At 55.3% G+C, this 20,726-nt stretch overlaps 1 protein-coding gene across 5 annotated transcripts in view; it reads left to right on the forward strand.

Annotated features, from left to right (window-relative positions):
• The window catches only part of Ptprf (protein tyrosine phosphatase, receptor type, F), an 89,082-nt gene that overhangs the window by 25,029 nt on the left and 43,327 nt on the right, over positions 1–20,726 (forward strand). For all 5 annotated transcript variants that reach the window (XM_005410662.2, XM_005410670.2, XM_005410663.2 and 2 more), the window contains exons 6-7: positions 9,523–9,711; positions 18,244–18,354. In XM_005410662.2, coding sequence (XP_005410719.1) covers positions 9,523–9,711; positions 18,244–18,354 — 300 coding nt within the window. The remainder of the gene's footprint in view (positions 1–9,522; positions 9,712–18,243; positions 18,355–20,726) is intronic.

Genomic DNA, 20,726 nt, shown 5'->3' on the forward strand with positions numbered 1-20,726 from the left:
TGGTCTTTTGGCGCCTCGGGGAGGAGGACTTACCCAAACTTGCAGCAGTCTGCATCGGGAAGGGCCTTTCTAGGCAAAGAGTTCTCTTTCAGGGCTTAGGGCTCTGTGCTTGTTTGTGTTTTTGTGGTGCTGGAAATTGAACCCCAGGGCCTTGCACATGCTGAGCACACATTGTGCCACTGAGCTACAAACAGCCTCCAGCTCAGGGGCAGTTTGTGCCTTTGGGGTGTGGGAAGTGTGAGATGAGGCAAGAAGAGTGTGAGGCAGGTCCTTGCCCTGTCTGTGCTCCCACAGAGAAGGTGGAGCTGCAGACCTGAGCGAGCCCCTCCCGAACCTGAAACAGCACCCGGAAGACAAAATGCTGACCTGCTCAGTTGGTCTGTATAACCTTGACCAGCTTTGAGCTTGGCAGAAAGAAGCGGGAAGTAGCCCAGTTGGCCACCCCTGCCCCACCTCTCCTAGGAGAGCCAGGACAGCTGGGCTGCTTGCAGGAACTGGGCAAAAGGATTGCTGGACGAGAGCCAGCCAGGGTCATTCTTGGGAGGCCATCGTAGGGTCTGAAGAGAGGTAGAGAAAGGTGAAGCTGGTTTAGGGGCTGGGGATAAGGGCTGAGTCCCTTACCCTGTCACACACAGGGGCTGTGTGTACCTGCTCACTGTGAGCCGGATGCTCCAGCCAGTGGTTCAGAGCTGCCTGGGCTGGGCGAGCTAGCTCAGATCTGGGATCTGCTTAACTCAGATGTGGGATCAGTGCACCTGGAAAGGGAGCCCTGGCCCACAAGTTCGTTCGGTGCCCTCTGTCCTTGCTTTGCTCCACATCCACACCTTGCTCTTGGACCTCCCCCACTGCAGCCTCTGGGACACTGCCACCCCATACCACATCCTGCTTGCGCAGCAGGGCTGCTGTTCCTGGTGTGGCCGGGCGAGCCCCGGGTGGTGGCCCTGGGGTGGCCAGTGCTGTGCCTCGCCACCCCTGCAGGCCCGAGTACAGGCTGGGGGTGTGCAGCGCAGGCTGGCTGGGGTGAGCCTGTCCTGGACTGTGATGAGCAGGGTCCCTGCCGCCCGGCGTTCCTGTCTGAGTGGTAATTGAAGCCATTAGCGCGCCAGCCTCTCCCTCGCCGGGTAATGGCAGGAAAAGCTCTTCTCGCTCTGCACTCTTGAGGCGGCGGCTGAATCACTCCCCCTCCAACCCGCCTGCTGCCGCCACTGAGACAGGGAATCTGACATTTTCCCTCACTAGGGAGGGGAGGCATGGGGGGAGGGGAGGCAGCCCTTCATTCTGGGCCTTTCCCTCCAGGAGGTGGGGAATAGTGAGGGTCCCGAGCTTAGCCTGGAGGTCATGGATTTACCAGGGCAGGGGGGCCAGGCCAGGAAGAGTTGTGGTCAGGAAAGCCCTAGGAGGAGGCTGGATTGCCATAGATATGGGTGGGGCCCTGGTGGCTGGCACATTCTGAAAGGGGCACAGAATAAGGGGGCAGGGTGGGGCTGTGGAGCAGGGCTGAGCTGTTTCTTACTTGTCCTGGGGGCCCTGTTCCTCTTGTCACAGACACGCAGCAGATCATGGGCTGCAGGTGTGTGGGTACCCGTGTGCGTGTGTAAGGCAGTGTGCGATGCAGCGTGGACAGCACACTGTGCCGTACGAGCTGTGTGTGCAGAAGGGGGTGCGGCAGGCTCTGCATGTGCACGTGCATCCAGCAGGCAGTGGGGGAGGGCATACTGCGTACAGCAAGTGGTGCGTACCTTCTGGGCCGCGTGTGCAGCAGGCTGTGTGTGTGTGCAGGCGTGCATGTGCGTGCGCAGCATCAGCAGATGGTGTGTGTGTGTACAGCAGGCTGTGGGGCGGGGGTTACAGCAGGTGGCCTGCACCTTACAAGCTGTGTAGAGAGTAAGAGGATAAGTGGTCTGAGTTGAACGTGTGGGCCAGTCTGGAGCTGGGGAGAGGTCAGCGATGCTGTCTGGGACCCCCATAGGATCCTTACTTGGACCTACTGGTCAGCCAGATCAGTTGGATAGAGATGGACGTAGGACAGCATGTTTGGGCTGAATGGTTCAACAGCAGCACCTCAGTCAGTCCCCCGCAGCCGGGCCAGGAGAGAGAGAGTGCACCAGATGGGAGCCTGCCCAGAGCTGCCTTTGGGAGGGCCTGGGACCCTCTGCTGCCTTCTACCTGTTCCCACTTGGCCTCAGTGTCTACTAATTGGTTAGGACTGCACTACCCATGCCTTTCCACTGAGCCATGGCCATTCTCTGAGCCCAGGAATACAGCTGTCTTGTGTGCGGTGCCTTGCTTGTGTTGCCTACTTGGGGGCAGGCTCTTGTGAGGGGCAGCTGGCAGGCAGGTGGGGCAGTGGCCAGGTTGGGACATGTCAGTATGGCTGTGGCCTGGACCTCTGTGTTCTGTCGGGGCTCTGACTCTAGTAGACTTTGGGACAGCAGGGTGATGAAGGGTATCTTGAGATACCCCACACCCCTGTCCCTTTGGAAACAGCCCCAGGGCAGAGGACCGTTGAGCAATCTGTCACCCTGCCCTGAGGTGTCTCAGCCTGGGCTAGACGGGTGCATTCTGAGTCATCTCTCTGTTCCACCCTCTTCTCTGCCCCAGACTGGTCTGTTCTCTCCACCTCTGGTGGAAGGACTTGGCCCGGTCCTACCTATGAGAGTGGGGGGTGTGAGTAAAGGGCTGTTGCAAACAGAAGACGGTTTCCAAGTGACAGGGTGTGTGCCCTTTTCCTGTACGTTGTGTACGTGTCTCGGTAACCAGCTGGTTTTGTGGAAGCTTGGTCTGTCACCTGCTTGGTTTGCAACCATAGAAGACAGACAGGGCCCTAGAACCTGGAACCCATGCTAGCCTCTGCCCCTCCCCTACAGCTGAGTGTACGTGTGTATACGCTGGTATATGTGTACACTGACGGCCCAGCAGCTGTGGCCTCTGTGATGTGTTCTTCCACCCCTTGTGACCACAGTAGATTTCAGGACCATGCAGACGTGAGGTTCTGTAGTTGGTTACTGGAGATTCTGAACCCTGTGCCTAGGGATGGGGGAGGTCAGTAGGCACTGCCAAGGGGACCTTAAAGACCACACCTGGGTGTTTTGGTCCTGGAGTGCTTCATTGTTTCTAGTTTCTAATCTTCACGTGCCCAAGTGGACTGCATTCCGAATGAGTGGGTGTATGCCATGGGCAGTACTCCTGCCTCTTCTGTCAGCTCTGAATGCAGGCTACCTCCCTCGGCCCACCTGCACCCCGCCTCTGTAGTCACAGGGTTTTCCAGGCCTCCTGTGTGCGTGACCACCTTGCTTATTTCTCTTACCTCAGCTCCTGACCAAGTGGAGCGAGCAGCTCTGGAAACAGCTCTGTGCTGTGGAGGTTTTAATTGCTCTTGTGTGTGCACATTCTCCACCCTTGCTAAGGTGTTCCCCTCACCCTGGTTGCCAGGGAAGAATTTTAGGAAAGAAAATGACGTGACAAAATTTAGGCTTCAGAAAGGTCCCCGTATATGCGGAGTGGGGTGGTAAGACACCAGCCTATGACACCAGTGAAAGGCAGATGAGTCCAAGTAAGAGCTGACATTGGTCTGAACCTGACCTTGCATTGGAGAGGAGCGGGGAGGGATTATGAGCATCCTGGAAAAGTGGGAGCCTGCCAAGCCACCTGTGGGATCGCAGAGGCAGAAGGCTCTGGGTTCCTGGCTCCGGGAGTGGGTAGATGGTGGTGCCATTTTCTAAGATACAGATGTGGGAAGGGACCAGGTTTGAGGGGGCGAGTTGATGAGTCCAGTTAGAAATCTGTCAAGTCAGGTGTGCATAGATATTCAGGGGAGGATGTGAGGGAGGCCTTGAACAGATTTGCCTGGCACTGGGAGAAACATCTGGAGATGGAGTTTTGAAGGCCAGGAAATGGCACATCTCAGGGAGCCAGAACTAAGACAGAGAGAGAGCCCCTGGAACTGACTCCTTATGTGGGGAGAAGGTTCCTGAGAGATAGATAGAAGGGAAGTTGAGAAGCCATAGAAGTAGACAGAAAAGTGTGTGTGTGAAAGAGGATGCAAAGCCAGGCAAGATGAATACTGGGAATCGTCCTTTGGATTTCACTCTGGGGCGGTGCTGACCTTGGCGAGTTTGCTGCCGAAGGCGGTAGGGGTGGCAGCAGGGCTGCAGGGGCTGAGGAATGAGTGGGAGGCTGTCAGTGGTCTTGAGTGACTGGGAGCAGGGCCTGGACTTAGGGGGCATAAATGGATGCAAAGAATCTCCTTGGAGTAAAGGAAGATTGAGGCAGGGGAATCCCAGGATGGTCCGGTGTGGGCCAGCGTCTGGAACTGGGGTGTGGATATGTATATGACCAGGGTGGCCCCTGGGCTGCGGGGGTGTGATGGTGAGACCTTGCCAGCCAGGCTGAGTAGGGCGATATGGAGCTCCAGGGAAGCCCGCGGGAGGGGGATCGGGATTACTGAGAGGAGGAGGCTGCCGCTGCCGACAGGCCCCAAACAGCTCAGATTCAGAAACAAAACAGGCTTTTAAGATGCCAAGTTTGATGAAATCTGAGTGTTGGAAGAGGTGGGAGTTTTCTCTTGGAAAAATAACTGACTGAAAGCTGCGAAGGGAGATGGGCACAAGGCTCCCCAGGCTCCCCTTACTGCCTGGGAACCTAGGGGAGGGGCTGGGCTCCCCGAGTGAGAACTGGCAGATCTGGAGAGGCCTGACTTGCTGGGAGGGACGCTGGCCCTCTTTTGAGGATAGAGCTGCTTCAGGGACAGAATTGAGTTGGCCTTGGCTTCCATGGAGTGCCTGAAGGGTAAGGGGAGCTGACAGCCCTGCCACCCACGATCTTCCTTCATGTTACTAGTCCATGCATGTGTGACCAGGTACACATGTCTCAGCATACGTGTATTTGTTACTCTGCATGTCTCCACATGCGTGTTTCCATCTCTGTGCCCACCGCCTCTGGATCTGCTTCCCTGAGTGTTTCCACAGGTGCTTGTCTCTGCAGATGCCCCTCCGCACGCACATGGAGGTTTCTATTTTTGCACCTGTCTTCTCTGTGTGTCTCTCTGAGTCCCTGGCTGTGCATGCTTTTAAGATGTCTGTGTGTTCAGAGACATGGTGAGGCCAGGCCCAACACTCAGGAATTGGGAGAGGGTTAGGCTCACAGACGGCGCTGCCCCAGGCAGCCTCTCTGCATGCAAGCTTGCCTGTGCCTGCATGCACAGAGACGCTATGAAGCTGGGTAAACACGGGTGAGAAGGTCACACCGACAGACGGTGCTGCTGGCCTCGGACCCTGTAAGGCGTCTCCATCTGTTACCTTCCCTGGTGCAGCCCCCTCCCTCTGGCCAGTACTCTGCCTCAGGCATCCCAGGCTGTGCTGGACAAAGAGACCTGTATGTGCTCTCAACAGCCTCCCCTCCCGCACTCACCACAGCCCCAGCTGACCCTCTGTCCACCCCACCTTGTCTTCACGTCGTCGGGACCCTCGACACAGGCCCTGTGCTCGCTGTAGTTGCTGCTGTTCTTCCACCTCTCCACAGCCTTTATCCAGGCGGGTCCTCTCCCCGCAAAGCTTTCTGTCTCCCAGGTATTTATTTTTGAATTTCTTATTCTTGATCACTCTCCCTGTCCTGCCCTCCTCCAGGAGGGCTTCAAGATAATCAGGTGGAGTTAGACTGACCATTACCTCTATGGGGTCTTGGCCAAACATACCCCTTGCCTTAGGTGCCCAACCACCCACTACCCAACAAACACTGTCCACTCTTGTACCTGTGGGACAAAGGGGAAGAGACAGGTCTCCCTGCAGCAGCATCCAAAGGCCCTGGGTGCAGGAGCTGTTCGTGTGCACATTTTGCACCCACCAGAGGGCCACACAGATCTCTGCAGGCAGGGCTGACCCTCAGACGTGTGGATGCTGCCTGTGTGTGGAGGCAGAGTCAGACTTAAGCTCTTTGGTGCCACTGAAGTCCCCTAACACCCTGGTGTGCTTCTCTGTCCAGACACCCCCTTATCAGGGTATAGAGGGCTTGGCCGAGGCAGACTTGGGAGACAGACTGCATCCAAGTCTGCCAAGGTAGCTGTGGGCCATTCTGTACTGGCCCAGCTGGGGACAGGGCATGTGGCATACATCCTGGGAGCTGGAGAGCCTAAGGAGTTGGGGAGCCGGGGCTTGGGAGGGGGCAGAGTGCTCCGCCCAGGCTGAGGAGGGAAGGGCGGTGCCCAGTCGGACGATGGAGGCGCGTGCTCGCTCTTTACTGCTGCGGTACTGCTGCTCTGCAGTCGCCATGGTTACCGGGTGGCCTAGAGGGGGAGGGGCCTTCCTGGCCAGCAGCCCCCGCCCTGACTGTACTGTTTGGAGGGTCCTTAGCATGACCTGTGCATCCTGCTGTTGGAACGTGGATCGTGCAGAGGATTTCCATGTTCGGGGAGCGCTGAGGTTCTCTTCACTGTAATGAAAACACTGCAGTGGTTGTGTGTGTGTGTGTGTGTGTGTGTGTGCAGGGGGTCTGCAGTGCTGGAAGCTGGCTGAGGGCACAGAGTTGGGGGTGGGGCGCAGCTTCCCTGGGGATGCCCCTCCATCACTCTCCCTGCTCTGCCCAGCTATTCCCACAGGTCAGGAGTGCTAGGGCTGGGGCCTAAGCACCTGCTGTCATCGAAAGCTCCACCTCTGACTTAATTGAGTGACCTTGAGCAGGTCTCTGCATCTCTCCAAGCCTGCTTTTGTTCCTTTACCTTGTAGGGTTTGGGTAAAGATGAAGTCATGCCTAGGACAGAGTAAATGCTCCATACATGATGTAACCTTTTACTCCCTTGTCTGGGTGTCAGTTTTCCCAGTTATCAGTGGGTTTATATTGGTGATGTGTTGTCAGCCTGAAGTTTTCTTCTGGTCCTTGCTCTGCATGGTTCAGCTGTTGTGGACCAGCTCCTGTGGGTGCTTGAGGGGTGAGCACCCCAGGTGTCTGGTGGATGGGCCCAACGGTGGCTGCATGGGACAGCCATCAGGAATGGCCGCTGTCCTTGGCTGGGTTTGAATGTGCTGGAAGCTTGGTGGTGGAGAAAGGAGAGAGGCAGCAGCAGGTCACCCGCAAGGGCTGTGAGACCCACTCGCTTTCCCTCATGGAGGTGGCAGACGGCAAGCTTCCCAGAGCTGCCTGGAAGTCCAATTGGCACAAGGGACTGGCTCTAGGGTCCTACTGTTTTATGGACGCTTCACAGTTGCTGGTCTTAGGCCCTGGTGGAGGTGCCTGAGGGATGATCTGAGCCAAGGACGGAGCCATCCAGGGCGCGATAATTGAGGGAGGAAAATTAATTGTCCTTAATTTGGCATAAATCCCAAAGACTTTTCCTGTATCAGGAATTCAGATCAGATTCCTAGGAACATGGGCTGCAGATTGGTTCTTCTTTCCTTCTGCTTAATCAGTACCTTGCAGGTGGAGGAGGTGGGTTAACTCCTGGGCCCCTGGCTATGGCCGCCCTGGCCGCCACCCCTCCTCCATTTGCTCAGGAGGGCTGAGCAGGTAGGAGCAAGACCCAGGAAAGGCAAGCTTGGCACCTTTGTGGACATGCCAGCTCCAGCCACCTTGTATCCCCCAGGTGCTGGAAAGGGGCAGGAGGGAGTCCTGGGCCTCCAGTCTTGCTCAGGCCTTCCTGAGAGTGATAGCAGGGCCAGAGGATGTTGTTTCCTTGCTGGGTGCATTCAAGTTCTCCTCATTCTGTCTCCCTCCATTCTCTTGCCACTGTTTAACATTCTCCTTTCAGAAATCAGAGCTGAACATTGGGGCACTATGGAATTACATTCACAGCCTTGGAAATGCAGGGTTTGCCTGTGGAATTCATGGGGCTGTGAGCGGGGAGGTTAGAGGTAACTTCTGGAGAAGGTTGGGGAGGCTTGGCTGTGCTGAGAGCCTCTCTGCTCCCTGCCTGAGACCCCTTCTCCTGGTGGCCCAAAGCCTCTTTAGGATACCCCTGGCTCCGTGGAGCTCCCTGGGGTTGGCAGCAGGTGGAGGTGTGTCTTGGCCCTGTCTGTTGGGGCTGCTCCAGCGTCCTTTCCTGTTGACCCCTAATTACTGCCCCTGAGGCTCGGAGTCTCCAGGGAAGGCCTGCTCCGCAGCCTGTTTTCGTCCCTTCTGAAGATACCATGCACTTTTTCCCTGGCATAGGAGTCTGACCTCAGCAAATGTCTCCACACACCCATCTTGTGCCGTGCCTGAGAGGGAGTTGTAGAGTGGTGTTAGTCTGATCTCTCCCACCACAAAGCCTAACTTTCTTGCCAAGAAGTAGGTATTCCTTGTGTCCCCACTGGATGTGCCTGGCATTCACACTGGCAGAGAGGCGCGGCTGAATTCTGGAGACCAGTATGATGCCTTTGTCATAACAGAGGTTCTTTTTCCAGCCTAGGATGGGAGAGGGGATCCCAGGCTCTTGTTTTAGTACCTGTCTGCCCTGGTGGTTCAGCCCTCGTGAGTTACACTACTGTGCAGAATATTCACTGGGTGTGGGTCCTGTGGCAGACACTTCCAGAGCCTTGTTCTTTCAGATCTGCTCCTTAATGTGGCTTTACAAGGTGGGCACTTACATTCCGTGGACAGATGAAAGCAGAGACAGAGGAGAGGAACACACACAGACCCTAGAGGTGGTGGAACAGGAGAGTCCTGCTTGGTCTAACTAGCCCAGTGCCTGTCCTTCTAATTCCTCGTTGCTTCTCTGGGCTGGGATGTGGGCAGCCTTCTCTCCCCAGCCTGGTAGGGCTGCTGCAGGAACCTGTGTATGGTGGAGTGGGTTGTCCCACTGACAGCCATTCCTGTTGGTTTCGTGCAAGTGACTCGTCCCTAGGAAACTGGGAGAAGGAGCCAGGGAAAAGTTCTGCCTCCCCTTACCAGCTTCCAGTGTCTTGGTAGAACTTCTCAATATTCTTAGCCTACTTATGCTCAGACATGATTGCCAGGCCTGACTTGGTGCCCAGGGTCAGGACTGTGTGGGAGAAGGGTAAGAGTCAAGGCTATAATGGAGAACGTACTGGGGCAGAACCACACTTAGAAGGGGTCATGGGTAGGATCAGGTGTGCAGGCCCAGTGACCTGGGGCTCTGCCACGTGGTGGAGCTGAAGGGGATGCAGGCAGAGGAGGAGCACCACAGCGGCTGGCCTTGGCCAGGGCCGTATGGCCACTGATGCTATGGGACTCCCACCCCCACAGCCTGGCATTTATGCAGCACTTTCTGCTGCAGCCAGCAGAGCATTGATCCTCCTTCTGCCCAGGTCTTGGAGAGATAAGTGCTGACGCCTTCAGTCTGAGGGCTTCTCAGACTCGGAAACTCCCTGATGGGGCCGGAATGGGCCCTACTGTAGCCCCTGGCCCTGCCGAAAGGGACGACTTAGGACCCTGACTTCTCACATCGAGGTAGGCCTCATGCTTAGAAGTCAGGAGTTGGAGAGAGAAGGGTCCTTTAGTCCCAGCTAACCTGGCAGTCAGAGAAGCTGCCCACAGAGAGGTCCTGGGGCAAGCAGGGCCAGCCCTAATGCACATACTGCTCTTTGCCTGCAGAGGAGCAGCTCCCGCCTGGGTTCCCTTCCATTGACATGGGGCCTCAGCTGAAGGTGGTGGAGAAGGCACGCACAGCCACCATGCTGTGTGCAGCTGGAGGAAATCCAGACCCCGAGATCTCTTGGTTCAAGGACTTCCTTCCTGTGGATCCTGCCACAAGCAACGGCCGTATCAAACAGCTGCGTTCAGGTGAGCAGAGGGCAGGGGTCAGGGAGCCATGAAGACCTCAGCAAGGCCTCTTGCTGGAGAGCACAGCCTTCCCTCTTGGGCCTGGGTGTCTGGGGCTGAGCAGAAAGCTGGGGGCATGTGGGGTGGCTGGGTCTTGCTACAGGCCTGCCTGGCTCCAGGGAAGAGGACATGGGGGTGAGAGTTTGTTGTCAGTTATGCCTTTGCCTTCCTGGTACTGTCAGACTGCACTTTGGGCCAGTTCTGCTCCTCCTAGCACGTGTGATGAGGCAGCATGGCATGCTCTGCCAAGGTGTCTGTGAGTACGCATTGTCCACTTGCCATGTCGCCTGGCTGGAGACCGGGCCTGGCTGATGCTTTTCTTTGTTTCTTGAGAGGGCAGGGGCTAGCCAGGAAAAGAGGCCAAAGATGCCTGATTCATCACACTTCAAAAGGTTGGACCTCAGGGTCTTGGAACCAGGGGGACTTGCTGCTGTCCCTTAGCCACCAGAGCCACCTGTTTCTGGTGCCTCAGTCGAGCCAGCTTGGAGCCCTGGGAGCAAGGATGCCGTCGTGACCAGGCAGGAGGTGTCGCCTGCTGATCGATCTGCCTGTGAGGCTCCCGCCAAGAAAATTGATTCAGTTTTTATGGGAACAGAGTGGGCGGGGAAGGAGGCTCAGAATCAGCTTGGCTGCATTCTGCACCTGCTGCTAGCATGGGCTGGACCCGTAGGCCTTGCTCCAGAAGCCCTGCCAGCTGTGGGATGTTGGGCCTTGAACAGGATGGCTGGAGCCCCTGCTGCCTGTCAGCTGTGATGTCAGTGCTGGGGAGGGGGATGCAACTGTGCCCCCTTTGGGGCCTGCTGGCTTCATAGGTGTCCTACCACCCCCTGGGGTGCCAGCTCCATGGGACACACACTGTCTTGGTGTTCGGGGAAGAGTGGGAGAAATGAGCCACCCAGCAAGGCAGTATTCGGGCCCCAGCCACGGCCGCCTGAGACAGACAACGAAGTGTTAGCTCATTTAATTTAATTAAAACTCAACAAGATGGAGGCAGCTGTAGCGCAGTTAATTAAAACAGCCATAATCAAGGCAGGAAACGGTCCGACAGTGTTTGTGGCTGCTGCCCAGCACTGCACAGCAGCCGGCAGGCCTTAGATTGGCTTGGTTTGGCCTGGCTCAGCTCACCTCAGCTCAGCTCAACTCAGCTTGGCTCGGCTAGTCTATGTTTCTGCACAGGTCCCGCAGGCACGCTCCTGACGCAGCCAGACAGTCCTTCCCGCAGACCTGGCTCCACCCCGGAACTGGTGTTGACCGTAGTGGGCAGCACTTCTGGGAAGGCTCATTCTTGAATGTTTGTCCATCAAACATATTTATGTAGAGCTTGCTGTTTGCCAGGCCTTATGCCACTCCTTCCCTGCCTGCACTGCACTGGGTGCTGCTCAGGCCTCTCCCTCCTTGCCGTCTCAGCAGTGGCTGATCTCCCTTGCTCCTTCTTGACCAGCCCCTTCTCCTTTCCCCTGGGCTCTGCCCTCCCGCTCCCCACATGCCCATCTCCTGCAGTACAGTCTCCTCCAGCCCTGGAGCTAGGAGCCCCGCCTTTGCCCAGACACAGCCACTCTCCCTACTTGGGCAGGCCCGTGCACCACTCCTAGAGCTCCCTGCCATCTCCTTACCTGTAACTCCTGCTTCTATCTCTCTGGCCCTAACATCTTGGCCAAGTTCTAGGCCCAAAAGTCGATCTGCCTTCTAGATGTCACGCTGTCCAGTACAGGTGATGCCCTCCTTCCCAGACAGCCATGCCCATCTCCCACTGACAACTGTGAGTGGCAGTTGCCCAACCTGACGTACGAGAGACACCCAACTCCTACTTCAGTAAGGAACCGAGTTCCCTTGGTGTATCACCTATGCAGCTCTCAGGTTGGTATCCTCTTCTCCTCCGACCACCTCCATCCTATTCCAGGACACCAAGTGCCTCCCTCTCTGCCTCCAGGCTCTCCCTGAGAATCTATCATCCAGCAGCCCTCAACGTGTTCAGCTCATGTTCCTTCCATGCTCTGACAGTCATAGTGGTGAACTCTTGACCCTGGACTGCATGGTCAAATGTGTGCTTCTGGACAGGGCGTATGAGACCCTTCTTGACCTTCCCCTGCCCATATCTGTAGCTTAATCTCACCAGGTCGGAGCTGCACCCTTACTTGCTGGTGGCCTCAGGTGAATTAACTTCTTTCAGTGTTAGTTTTCTCATCTTGAAGGAGGAGTGCTGGGTGTAGTTTAATGGTAGAACACCTGCCTAGCATGTATGAAGCCCTGGGTTGTTTCCAGCACAAGGTGGAGGAGGGAAGCTACATAAAATGAGATAGTGGCAGTCAGCATGAGTTTACTGCCTGGCTTATGATAAGGGCTTTGTGGGTGGAGCTCTTCCTGCCTCCTGCCTCTCTCAATTTACAGCAAGCCTCAGTGACCTATCCTTGCCCACCTCTCGGCCCTCCACTCACCTTCTGGGTCCTATTCTTGAAGGCTTCCACCCTTCTCAGCTTCAGGGTTCTCCTTCCAGACTCTACTTCATGTTCTCACCATCTGGCTCCAGCCCTGCTCACCTAGGCTGGGCACTCTTTGCAGGGAGGGCCTGGGGCTGACTGCTCGGCAAGGTTCCCCAAAGCTCAGCACAAGCCCAGCTGTAAGACAGTTGTCTGTGAGTCCGCACTGAGTGATTTTCCAAACTTGATCTTTGGGATCTGTCCCTGAAGACTAACGTGCACTCTTCCTTACTTCGTGGAAGCAGTGTCCTGGGCCGAGGGTCTAGCTCCGGGGATGGAGCCATATGGCACCTGAGGGTCCTCAGTCCATCTTCCTCAGCGGGAACAAGACTCTGTCCCCATTCCTGCCTGAGCCTAGACTGTGATCCTTGATCCCAATAGCAGCTGCCCTATCCTGTTATCTTTAGAAGGGTGCTGAAGCTATTCTGTGCATGTTTACAGGAACTTTCCTCTGTGGGCAGATTCAGGCCCGTGAGTGCTTGGCTGTTTACAGGGCCCTTCACAACTTACATATCACCAACAGTTTACAAAATGTTTTCCCACCCTTCGTTGCTGCTGAGGTTCCTGTGAAATAGGACAGGCTGTGATTACCATGCCCACTTCACAGCTGAGCTGAGGGAGCCACCTGGGTCACACGTGGAGACTTAGGCTTCGGAGTTCCTCTGTGAGGTCATCTTGGGGCCAGAGCAGTGATTGGACCCCCCAGAGTGTTCCAAGGTCCTAGAGTCTTGTATAGACCTCGGTTCCCGCTGACCAGTACCCAGAATTCCTCCATTGTCTGTGACTTGGGCCCTGGCCCGCAGACCAAGAGCTGCACAGAGGAGGCAACTGGCACAATGCACCGCCCAGCATGAGCTGTGCTTGACAGACTCTGTCCCCACTGCAGCCTTGTGACTTGTTGCCACAGTAGCCTTGTGGACCGTTTGAACTTGAGACCTGGGTTGGGCCCAAGAGGAACAAGGGCAAGCTTGGAGAGAATAGAGGTGGAGTCGTGAGCAGGCAGTGTCACAGCTGGCCAGCATGCTGACCTCCAGGTCACTGCTGGGGCCTGAGAGGCTGTTAGTCTGCAAGCTCTGCCAAGTCTGGATAGGGCTCGGAGGAGACTTCCTGTGCTCCCGCACACCCAGCACCACAGGGGACACCCTACCTCACCGTGTGCACAGGCTTCCTCAGAGGGCTGTCTTCATACCCCCAGCACACGTGGGCTGAGACCCAGCATCCTCCAGAAGAGAGGGCAGCCTCTGGCTGTGGGAGGAGGCCCCTGACCTGGCAGGTGGGTGCCGAGCCTCTCCTTTTGCTGGTGGGTCCCAGCTGTGCCTAGGAGAGCCCTTCCTCCCCACACTGCCGCTTTAGCTGGGCCTGCCAGGGACCATGCTGGCAATGTGTGGTCAGTTTCTCTTTGGCCCTGAGTTCAGGTGTGAGCGTGCTCCTGGGAGGCTGAGTCCTCCCCTTCAGTGAAGGCCCTGACGCCGGCCTTGTGCAAGTTTGGTGGGGAAATGGCCATTCTGTGAAATCAGAGGAGCTGAGGCTGTGGGCTGGGGACCCCAGTCCTAGATATATGTATTCTCTGCCATCCCTGCCCTCTGAATTCTTAATTGCGACACTTGGGTGACCTCAAGGAGCTTTTGTTTGTGTGGATTATAACTATCAATGGTTAGTAGGTTAGATACTAAGTTTTTAAATATTTACTAATCTATTTTAAAATAATTTTAAAACAAACCTATTACGTGTTAACATAAATATCATTTGTAAGTGAAAAATAATTACATTTTCTAAAACAAAAATATTGTGAGAAGAGCTTCATTGTTTCATATGTTCACAAATCTTTATCATGGGGCTTAGTAGAAGGCAGCTGGATCCCCATGTCGGCTACTACATGTGGTTTATTACAGATCACACATCATGTATCCTTGAGCTCTCAGTATTACAGAAGTAGTTTTGACCTTGTAGGCTCCTTGAAAGGTGCTCCACACCTGGGTTGTACCTGGAAAATCCCTGTGATGAGTCTCCCTGCATACCTGAGTCCCTGGCAGGAGAGCAGCCCTGTCCAGTGGGAGGTTGTGAGTCAGAAGGACTGGTCAGATTTGTTGCCTCAGCAGCTATATACATTCAGGCTTCGGGCCAGCCACCTACTGTTTCTCAGCCTTTGTTTCCTCCAGGGTTCGTAGGGATGGATATTCCTGCAGGCAGCCATCATCAAGTTCAATGAATCAGTGATCAGTACACACTCCCCATCCTCCAAAAGTGGGCAGGAAGGGGGCACAGTAGGTAGAGCTGGATCTGGTCTGCCCCACTGGCTCCTTCTCCTCTGGGTGAGGTGTTGTTGAAGTGGGGTGAGGGGCGAGCCTCATGGGGCACCTATTGGGAAGGGAACTCAGTGGACCTGGGTTTAGAGGCCAATTCCTGGCCCTCTTGGTTGCTGGTTTGCCAGTCAGGCGGAAGGAGCTTGGTAGTCCATTCCTCTCAGCAGGGCTGAGTAGCATCATGGGGAGTCTGCCGCTGACCTGTGAGTTGACAGTCCTCGTGCCTATACCACCTGCTGCCAGGGCTGGTCAGTCTGTCTGAGGGAGGCCTGGTCTGGTGGTAGCCTTGTGGGAACACTCCCTTCTTTAACCCTTCCTCCTGCCTGCTTAATGCCCTGGTTTTGTTTTGGTCAGTGCTCTGTGATCTCACCCCTACCACCATAGCGTTTGGGTGGACTGCAGGATGGGTCTGCCTCTTTTCCTCCCCTTCCCCTCCACTGGCCCAGCCAGCAGGGCTGCAGGAGCCCTGACTTGCCTTTCTGACTCCATCCCCTCCAGACCACCAGACCCTTCCACCCCAGAGCAGTGTCTGCGACCCAGGGGGCATGACTTCACACTCACTGGCCCAGCCTGGTGCTTGCTCACACATCACTGCGTGGGCCAAACTCAGGCTTCAAGTTCTCCATATATTTAAGACCCTTTCTCGTGTTTTATTTTATCTGATTTGGCTTTATGTGGCTTTCCTTCCTTTTGTACTAATGCTTCTCTCTGATCTTATTTGCATTCAAATTACCTCGCCAGGTGGTTCACCAATCAGAGGTAAGAATGCTGTCCGTGCATCTCGCCACGCCACGCCACTGCCGTCACCTCCACTCCATCCCGTCCAGTCCGTCACCTCCCCATCCCCATCCCGACCTCTCCAGCCTTTCCATCTCCAGCTCCAGCCCTGACACCCCGACACCACACACCGCCACTCTCAGTCATTCCTCCTGTGGACTCATCCATTGCAAGTCTGACTTGTGGAGATGCCAGCTGATCCCCCCAGGACGGCAGGCTGTGCTGCTGGGCCTTCCACACCAGCCCCGTAGAAGTGAAGCCCAGCCTGTCCCTAAGGCTGGCCATGGATGGGAAACACAACCACACCTCACCTCCCCCTTGAAAGCCTCCTTTTTGTTAGGGTCTTTAAGTATTACTTGACTTGACCTTTGATGTCATGATCCTGTAGTCAAGTGAGAATTTTCCTACAAATCCCTTCAGCCCAACAAGGGCTAGGAAGAATATTCAGTGCTCAAGATTTTAGATGCTGGGTGACAACATGGAAATAAACTTGGGCGTAACAGCTTGGAATCCTGCCACCTTATCTTCATGCAGGAGGGCCCTGTAACCTGGTGGTTAGAAAACAGACTGTCAAGCCAGGCTTGATGGCACACACCTACAATCTCACCTCTTGGGGAGGCTGAAACAGAAGGACTGCAAGTTCGAGGCTGGCCTGGCATACATAGTGAGACCTTGTCTTGAAAAACACAGAAAGCGAGGTATGGTGGTTATAGATTATAGATCCATAATCTCAGCACTCTTTGCAGCTGAAGCAGAAGACTTTCCAACCCAGCTTGGGCAGCTTAGCAAGACCCTATCTCCAAAAGATTGGAGTTCAAGCCTAATTCACCACCTGTGTGACCTTCAAGAATGACCAAGTCTCTGAAGTCTGTTTCCTCCTCTGAATTGAGGCCAGGGCCATGTGCACGCAAGGCCACGAGAATAAGAGGATAGAATGAAGATAGGAACAGCATCTGCTGTACAGCAGATACCCCGAAACACGGTGGCTTCTGTTTTTATCCCATCATTTTCTCCTCATATCCTTCGATGTTTGTGGGCACGTTTAGGCCCTCAGTTTTCAAAGCCACAGTGCTCAGGGCAGAAGTTGTGGTAGAGAAAAGCAGTTTCGTCCTTGTGTGGCATCTTGTCCATCATCTGGAGGACAGGATTTCACCCTGTATCCCTTGGATCCCCCCAGCCCTATTGCTCTGGGTCTCCCTGCACATCCACTTAGTACAGGCCAACTGCATTCCCTTCTCCTGGGTCTCAGTGTTAGTCCAGGTTTGGGGGTTCTGTATGTAGATGCACAGGTTCTATGTTGGGTTTCCTGACCAGTCTAGGTTTTAGGTTTTCATCCTCCCATGGGCAGGGTTGCAGTCGGGTACCACTTCCTGCTCCCAATCTGTGATGCAAGCCATACCTTGAACCCTTGATGAGCTGAGCCTAGGAACCCCACTATATAGGGGGCTGACCCTTACCTGCTTGAATGAACATTTTCTGTAGTAGTGTCCATCCATCCCATAAACATGACCTGCTAGGTGTCCATCAGGACTGTTGTTTCAGGAGATGGGTATTTGGTCTGTGTATTGGGCTCCGATCCTCATACCACTGGGGCGGGCAGGCTACCCCACTGGCCTACACAGGTGGCATCATCATCTTAACCCATCTCCAGTTCCTTGGGTGTTCACAGCCCCTCCTGCTGCCCTGTCTGTCTGTGACAGAAGAGGATGTCAGGCTGTGAAACGGGGTAGAGCTTGGCCCATAGTACTCTTCCCTTTGGGCCTGGGCTGTGAGCACATGGCTTGGAACTGCTCTGGGGCCCTTGCCCAGTTACTAGGTGGGGCCTGGCAGGTTCTGTCTGTCCTGTGTGGGTGCTGTCATCACTGAGCAGCCAGGGCCCTGGGGCAGGAGTTGAGGGCTGTTAGGGTCACTCTACTTGTTCTGTGCAGGAAGTACTTTCTGTCAGATTTTGTCCTGTGGGGGTTGTTAACTGTCCATTGGACTGTCCTGTGTGGGTGTAATTGTCTGTCAGATTGTTCCAGTAAGGGGCGAGTTGCTTCTGCCCCGTGGGTTTCACCGCTGCAGATAGCTTGCCTGGTGTGTTTTCAGGGTGGTTTTTTTTTCTCCAGTTTATTGCTGGGCCTGGGGCCTGGCCAAGGCAAGTGGTTTTACCTGCCACACTGGTCCTCCACCTTAGACTCCTCCTCCTGGACCAGCCCCAAGCCCAAGTTTTCCTCCCCATTCTAGAAGGGTCCTTTTCAGCTGCCCCTCCCCCATCTTGTCTTGGCTCCTGTCTGTCTGTCTGCGGCCAGAGCAGCCCCTCAGAGTGCTGCCCCGAGCGGGAGCTCCAGCCTCCATTAGCCTCCTGAATTATGCAGGAGCCGTGGTGGGTCGAAGCACTTTAGCAGGATCAGGCTGAGGAGAGGAGCCGGAATGGGTGGGGCTGGCAGTGTGGGGTGGAGGGGAAGGGAGAGGGGGTCAGGAGCAGAGGCTGCTGGGCACCAGGCCCCCAGGCCAACCTCTTCCTTCCTGGAGGGCAGCAGACACTCACCCCAGGAGAACATTACTTGCTGGCTGGCAGGACTATAGGCCACTCCCACACCTGGCTCCCAAGTTTTCTGCAAGGGTTGTTGGGTCAGGAGTACAGACTTGGGCTGATCACTGGCAAGCAGGCTCCAGGCCTGGTGGGAGCATAACGGACACTCGGGAGCTGGGGGTAGGGTGCAGCCCCTGGTAGAGGGGCAGAGGAGATAATGCTCCGAAGCACAATCCTTGGTTCCTGTCTGGATGCCACTGGGCTGACCAGGGAGAACTTCTTGGAAGAATCACAGTTCCCAGGGTGTGGCCCAGGTGAGCTGCAACTGTGGCCAACAAAAGCTACAGATGCTGTCAGACCCCATGTTCCAGGCCACACTCAGTGTGGGCCATGGCTGACCTCTGCCTTTGTGTCCCCACAGGTGCCTTGCAAATTGAAAGCAGCGAGGAGTCGGACCAAGGCAAGTACGAGTGTGTGGCAACCAACTCAGCAGGCACACGCTACTCGGCCCCCGCGAACCTGTATGTGCGAGGTAAGGACTCGGCGGTGCCTGGCCTCCGTCACCATGGAGCTGAGCTGCACCTGCTGGGCACGCTGCCTGGAGTTCTTGGTGCAGACACTTGAGGGACTGCTATGGGCCCAGTCTCCTTCCTGCTTCTTTCCGCAGCAGCAGTAGCGGCTCCCCTGGGCAGGCTCCTTGAGTTCGCCACTACTTGCTTCCTTCCCTGCAGGCTTGTAAGGAAGCGGCCCCTCTTGGGAACATTTGTATCTCTTGCAGGTCCTTGATGCATGGGCCTAGAGCCCTGTGGAAGTCTGGAGCCTTCCAATCAGATGTTTCTGGGTGTGTATGTGTGTGCGTGTGTACAGGTGTGTGATTTTGTGTGTAAACATGCACACCTGGCCTGGCTTTCCTCCCATCTACCCCAGCAGGGCTCTGGGCTTTAGGGCAGTTAGGCCTCAGGCATGGGCCCGCAAACCTGTACCCTGGAGCCTTTCTGAAGGAGGCTGCTATGCTCTTATCAGCAGCCCAACCCTGGTGTTGCAGGGAGGATGAAGCACCTGTTGGTCCCTGTGGGTACATTGCCTGGGGTGAGCACAGAATGTGTTCTGGTGTTCTTTGTTGAGATTAAATGGATCATGTGTTTCTTTACTTAGTAGAAGGGGCCTCTTAGCTCGTAGGGGACCAAAGCTGATCACCCCTTGTCCCTCCTGAGAAGATGCTGGTGTGGTGTGCATTGCGACAAGAAGGGGCCCTAGAAGCCCTTGCTCCCCCGCCATCCCTCACATAGCCCTCTTGTACAAATGGATGTCATTAAAAGTTAAGCCATCCCTACTCAGAATATTCAGGAAGGAAGGAGATTTGGCCTCTTTGCAGCGATGATTTCCTCACCCAAGTGCTTAGTTCAGCTTCACACTTACGGTCACTAACTGTGGGCAGGGCTGGGGTGAGGGCAATGGTCTGCTACTCTTAGGGGCCATTGGTCAGACTTGCTTACTGAGGACAGAGAGAATCAGGTTATCAGCCAGCATGTGCTTCTCAGGATCTGCTGCTTGTCAGGGCATGGGGTAGTTCTGGAGAGGCCACTTGGTGACTCATCAGCTGTAGAGGATCTGTTTGTAATGAGCAAACGACCCCAAAGACGAAGAAGCTTCAGGGAGCTGGCTTGGGGTGGGAAGTCGCCGCTGTCCCCTTGCTGATAGGGACCCTACTCCTCAAGGCTCAGTTGGGTTGACAGCATCAGAACAGGGAAGCCAGAAGCCCCAGAACCTCCCAAATGGCCCACAGAGCTAGAGTTGCAAATTGTATAGCCTTGACTGCCTGCTGATGCAGGACATGATTCTGACAGAGGCACCGGGGACCGATGAGCCCCATCTAGCAGCAGCTAGAAGACAGGTGGGGTGGTGTACAACTTAATCCCAGCACTTGGGAGGCTGAGGCAGGAGTATTGCTATGGAGTTTGAAGCCAGCTTGGGGTACAGAGTGAGTCCAAGGCCAGCCTGAATTACATAACAATGCCTAGAGAGGTGGGGAGAGAGAGAGAGAGAGAGAGAGAGAGAGAGAGAGAGAGAGATTTTTAAAAGGAAATTAGAAGCTAGAAAGATTTTTCTCAACAGCCAGCCACCTCCCATCCCAAACATCATCGTGAATGTGTCTTTTCCACTGAGTGCTTTTCCAAAAGGCTGCGGAATCAAAAGTGTGGAGGTCCTTGGCCCCAGCAAAGAAGCTCTGTCTGCATGTGGCCACATCAGAGAGACAAGAAGCCCAGCAGAGCCATTCTGAGCCCCAAGCAAGTTGCGTGGTGATGTCCATGTGGCATGTCTCCTGTGGGGGGCTGCTGGAAGGAATGTTGAGGCAGGAGAAGGCCCACACACAAAGCAGATGGGTCCTGTGTTGTCCCCTTGTTGGAACCGCATTCTTTGAACTCACTGTTATATCGGCCTCAGCCCCAGAGGTGGGACAGTGGGGTTCTCTTTGGAGATGGACTGAACCTGCAGCTCGAGCACTGACCTGGGAGGTCTTAACCCCCTCCCTCAGAGCAGCCCTGTCTATAAGGCCCCCACTGGCCATACCCAGTGGGCTTGGGCAGAGCCCTGCCTAGCTCCTGGTGTGACCCATTCCCCAAACCCACAAGGTGTTACGAATTCACCTTCATGGCTTCACTCCCAAGACCTTTCAGTGTGGGAGTTCTTTTAGTTTCAGCTCCTCTTGCCAGGGATGCTAAAACACCCAACTTGGTTCCTGCTCTCTCCCCCATGCGCAGCCCCACCCTGTGTTGATATTAAAGGACACTCCCAGTCCTTTTCCCCAGGACTTCCTCCATGTCCAGGTCCTATCTAGATTGATACCTGCTCTGCTTTGCCAAGAGCAACCTTCCTGATAGGCGCCAGAGAGGCCCTCCTGTC

The sequence above is a fragment of the Chinchilla lanigera genome, unplaced genomic scaffold (assembly GCF_000276665.1).
Source record: "Chinchilla lanigera isolate Chin_1 unplaced genomic scaffold, ChiLan1.0 scaffold00136, whole genome shotgun sequence".
NCBI lineage: Eukaryota > Metazoa > Chordata > Mammalia > Rodentia > Chinchillidae > Chinchilla > Chinchilla lanigera.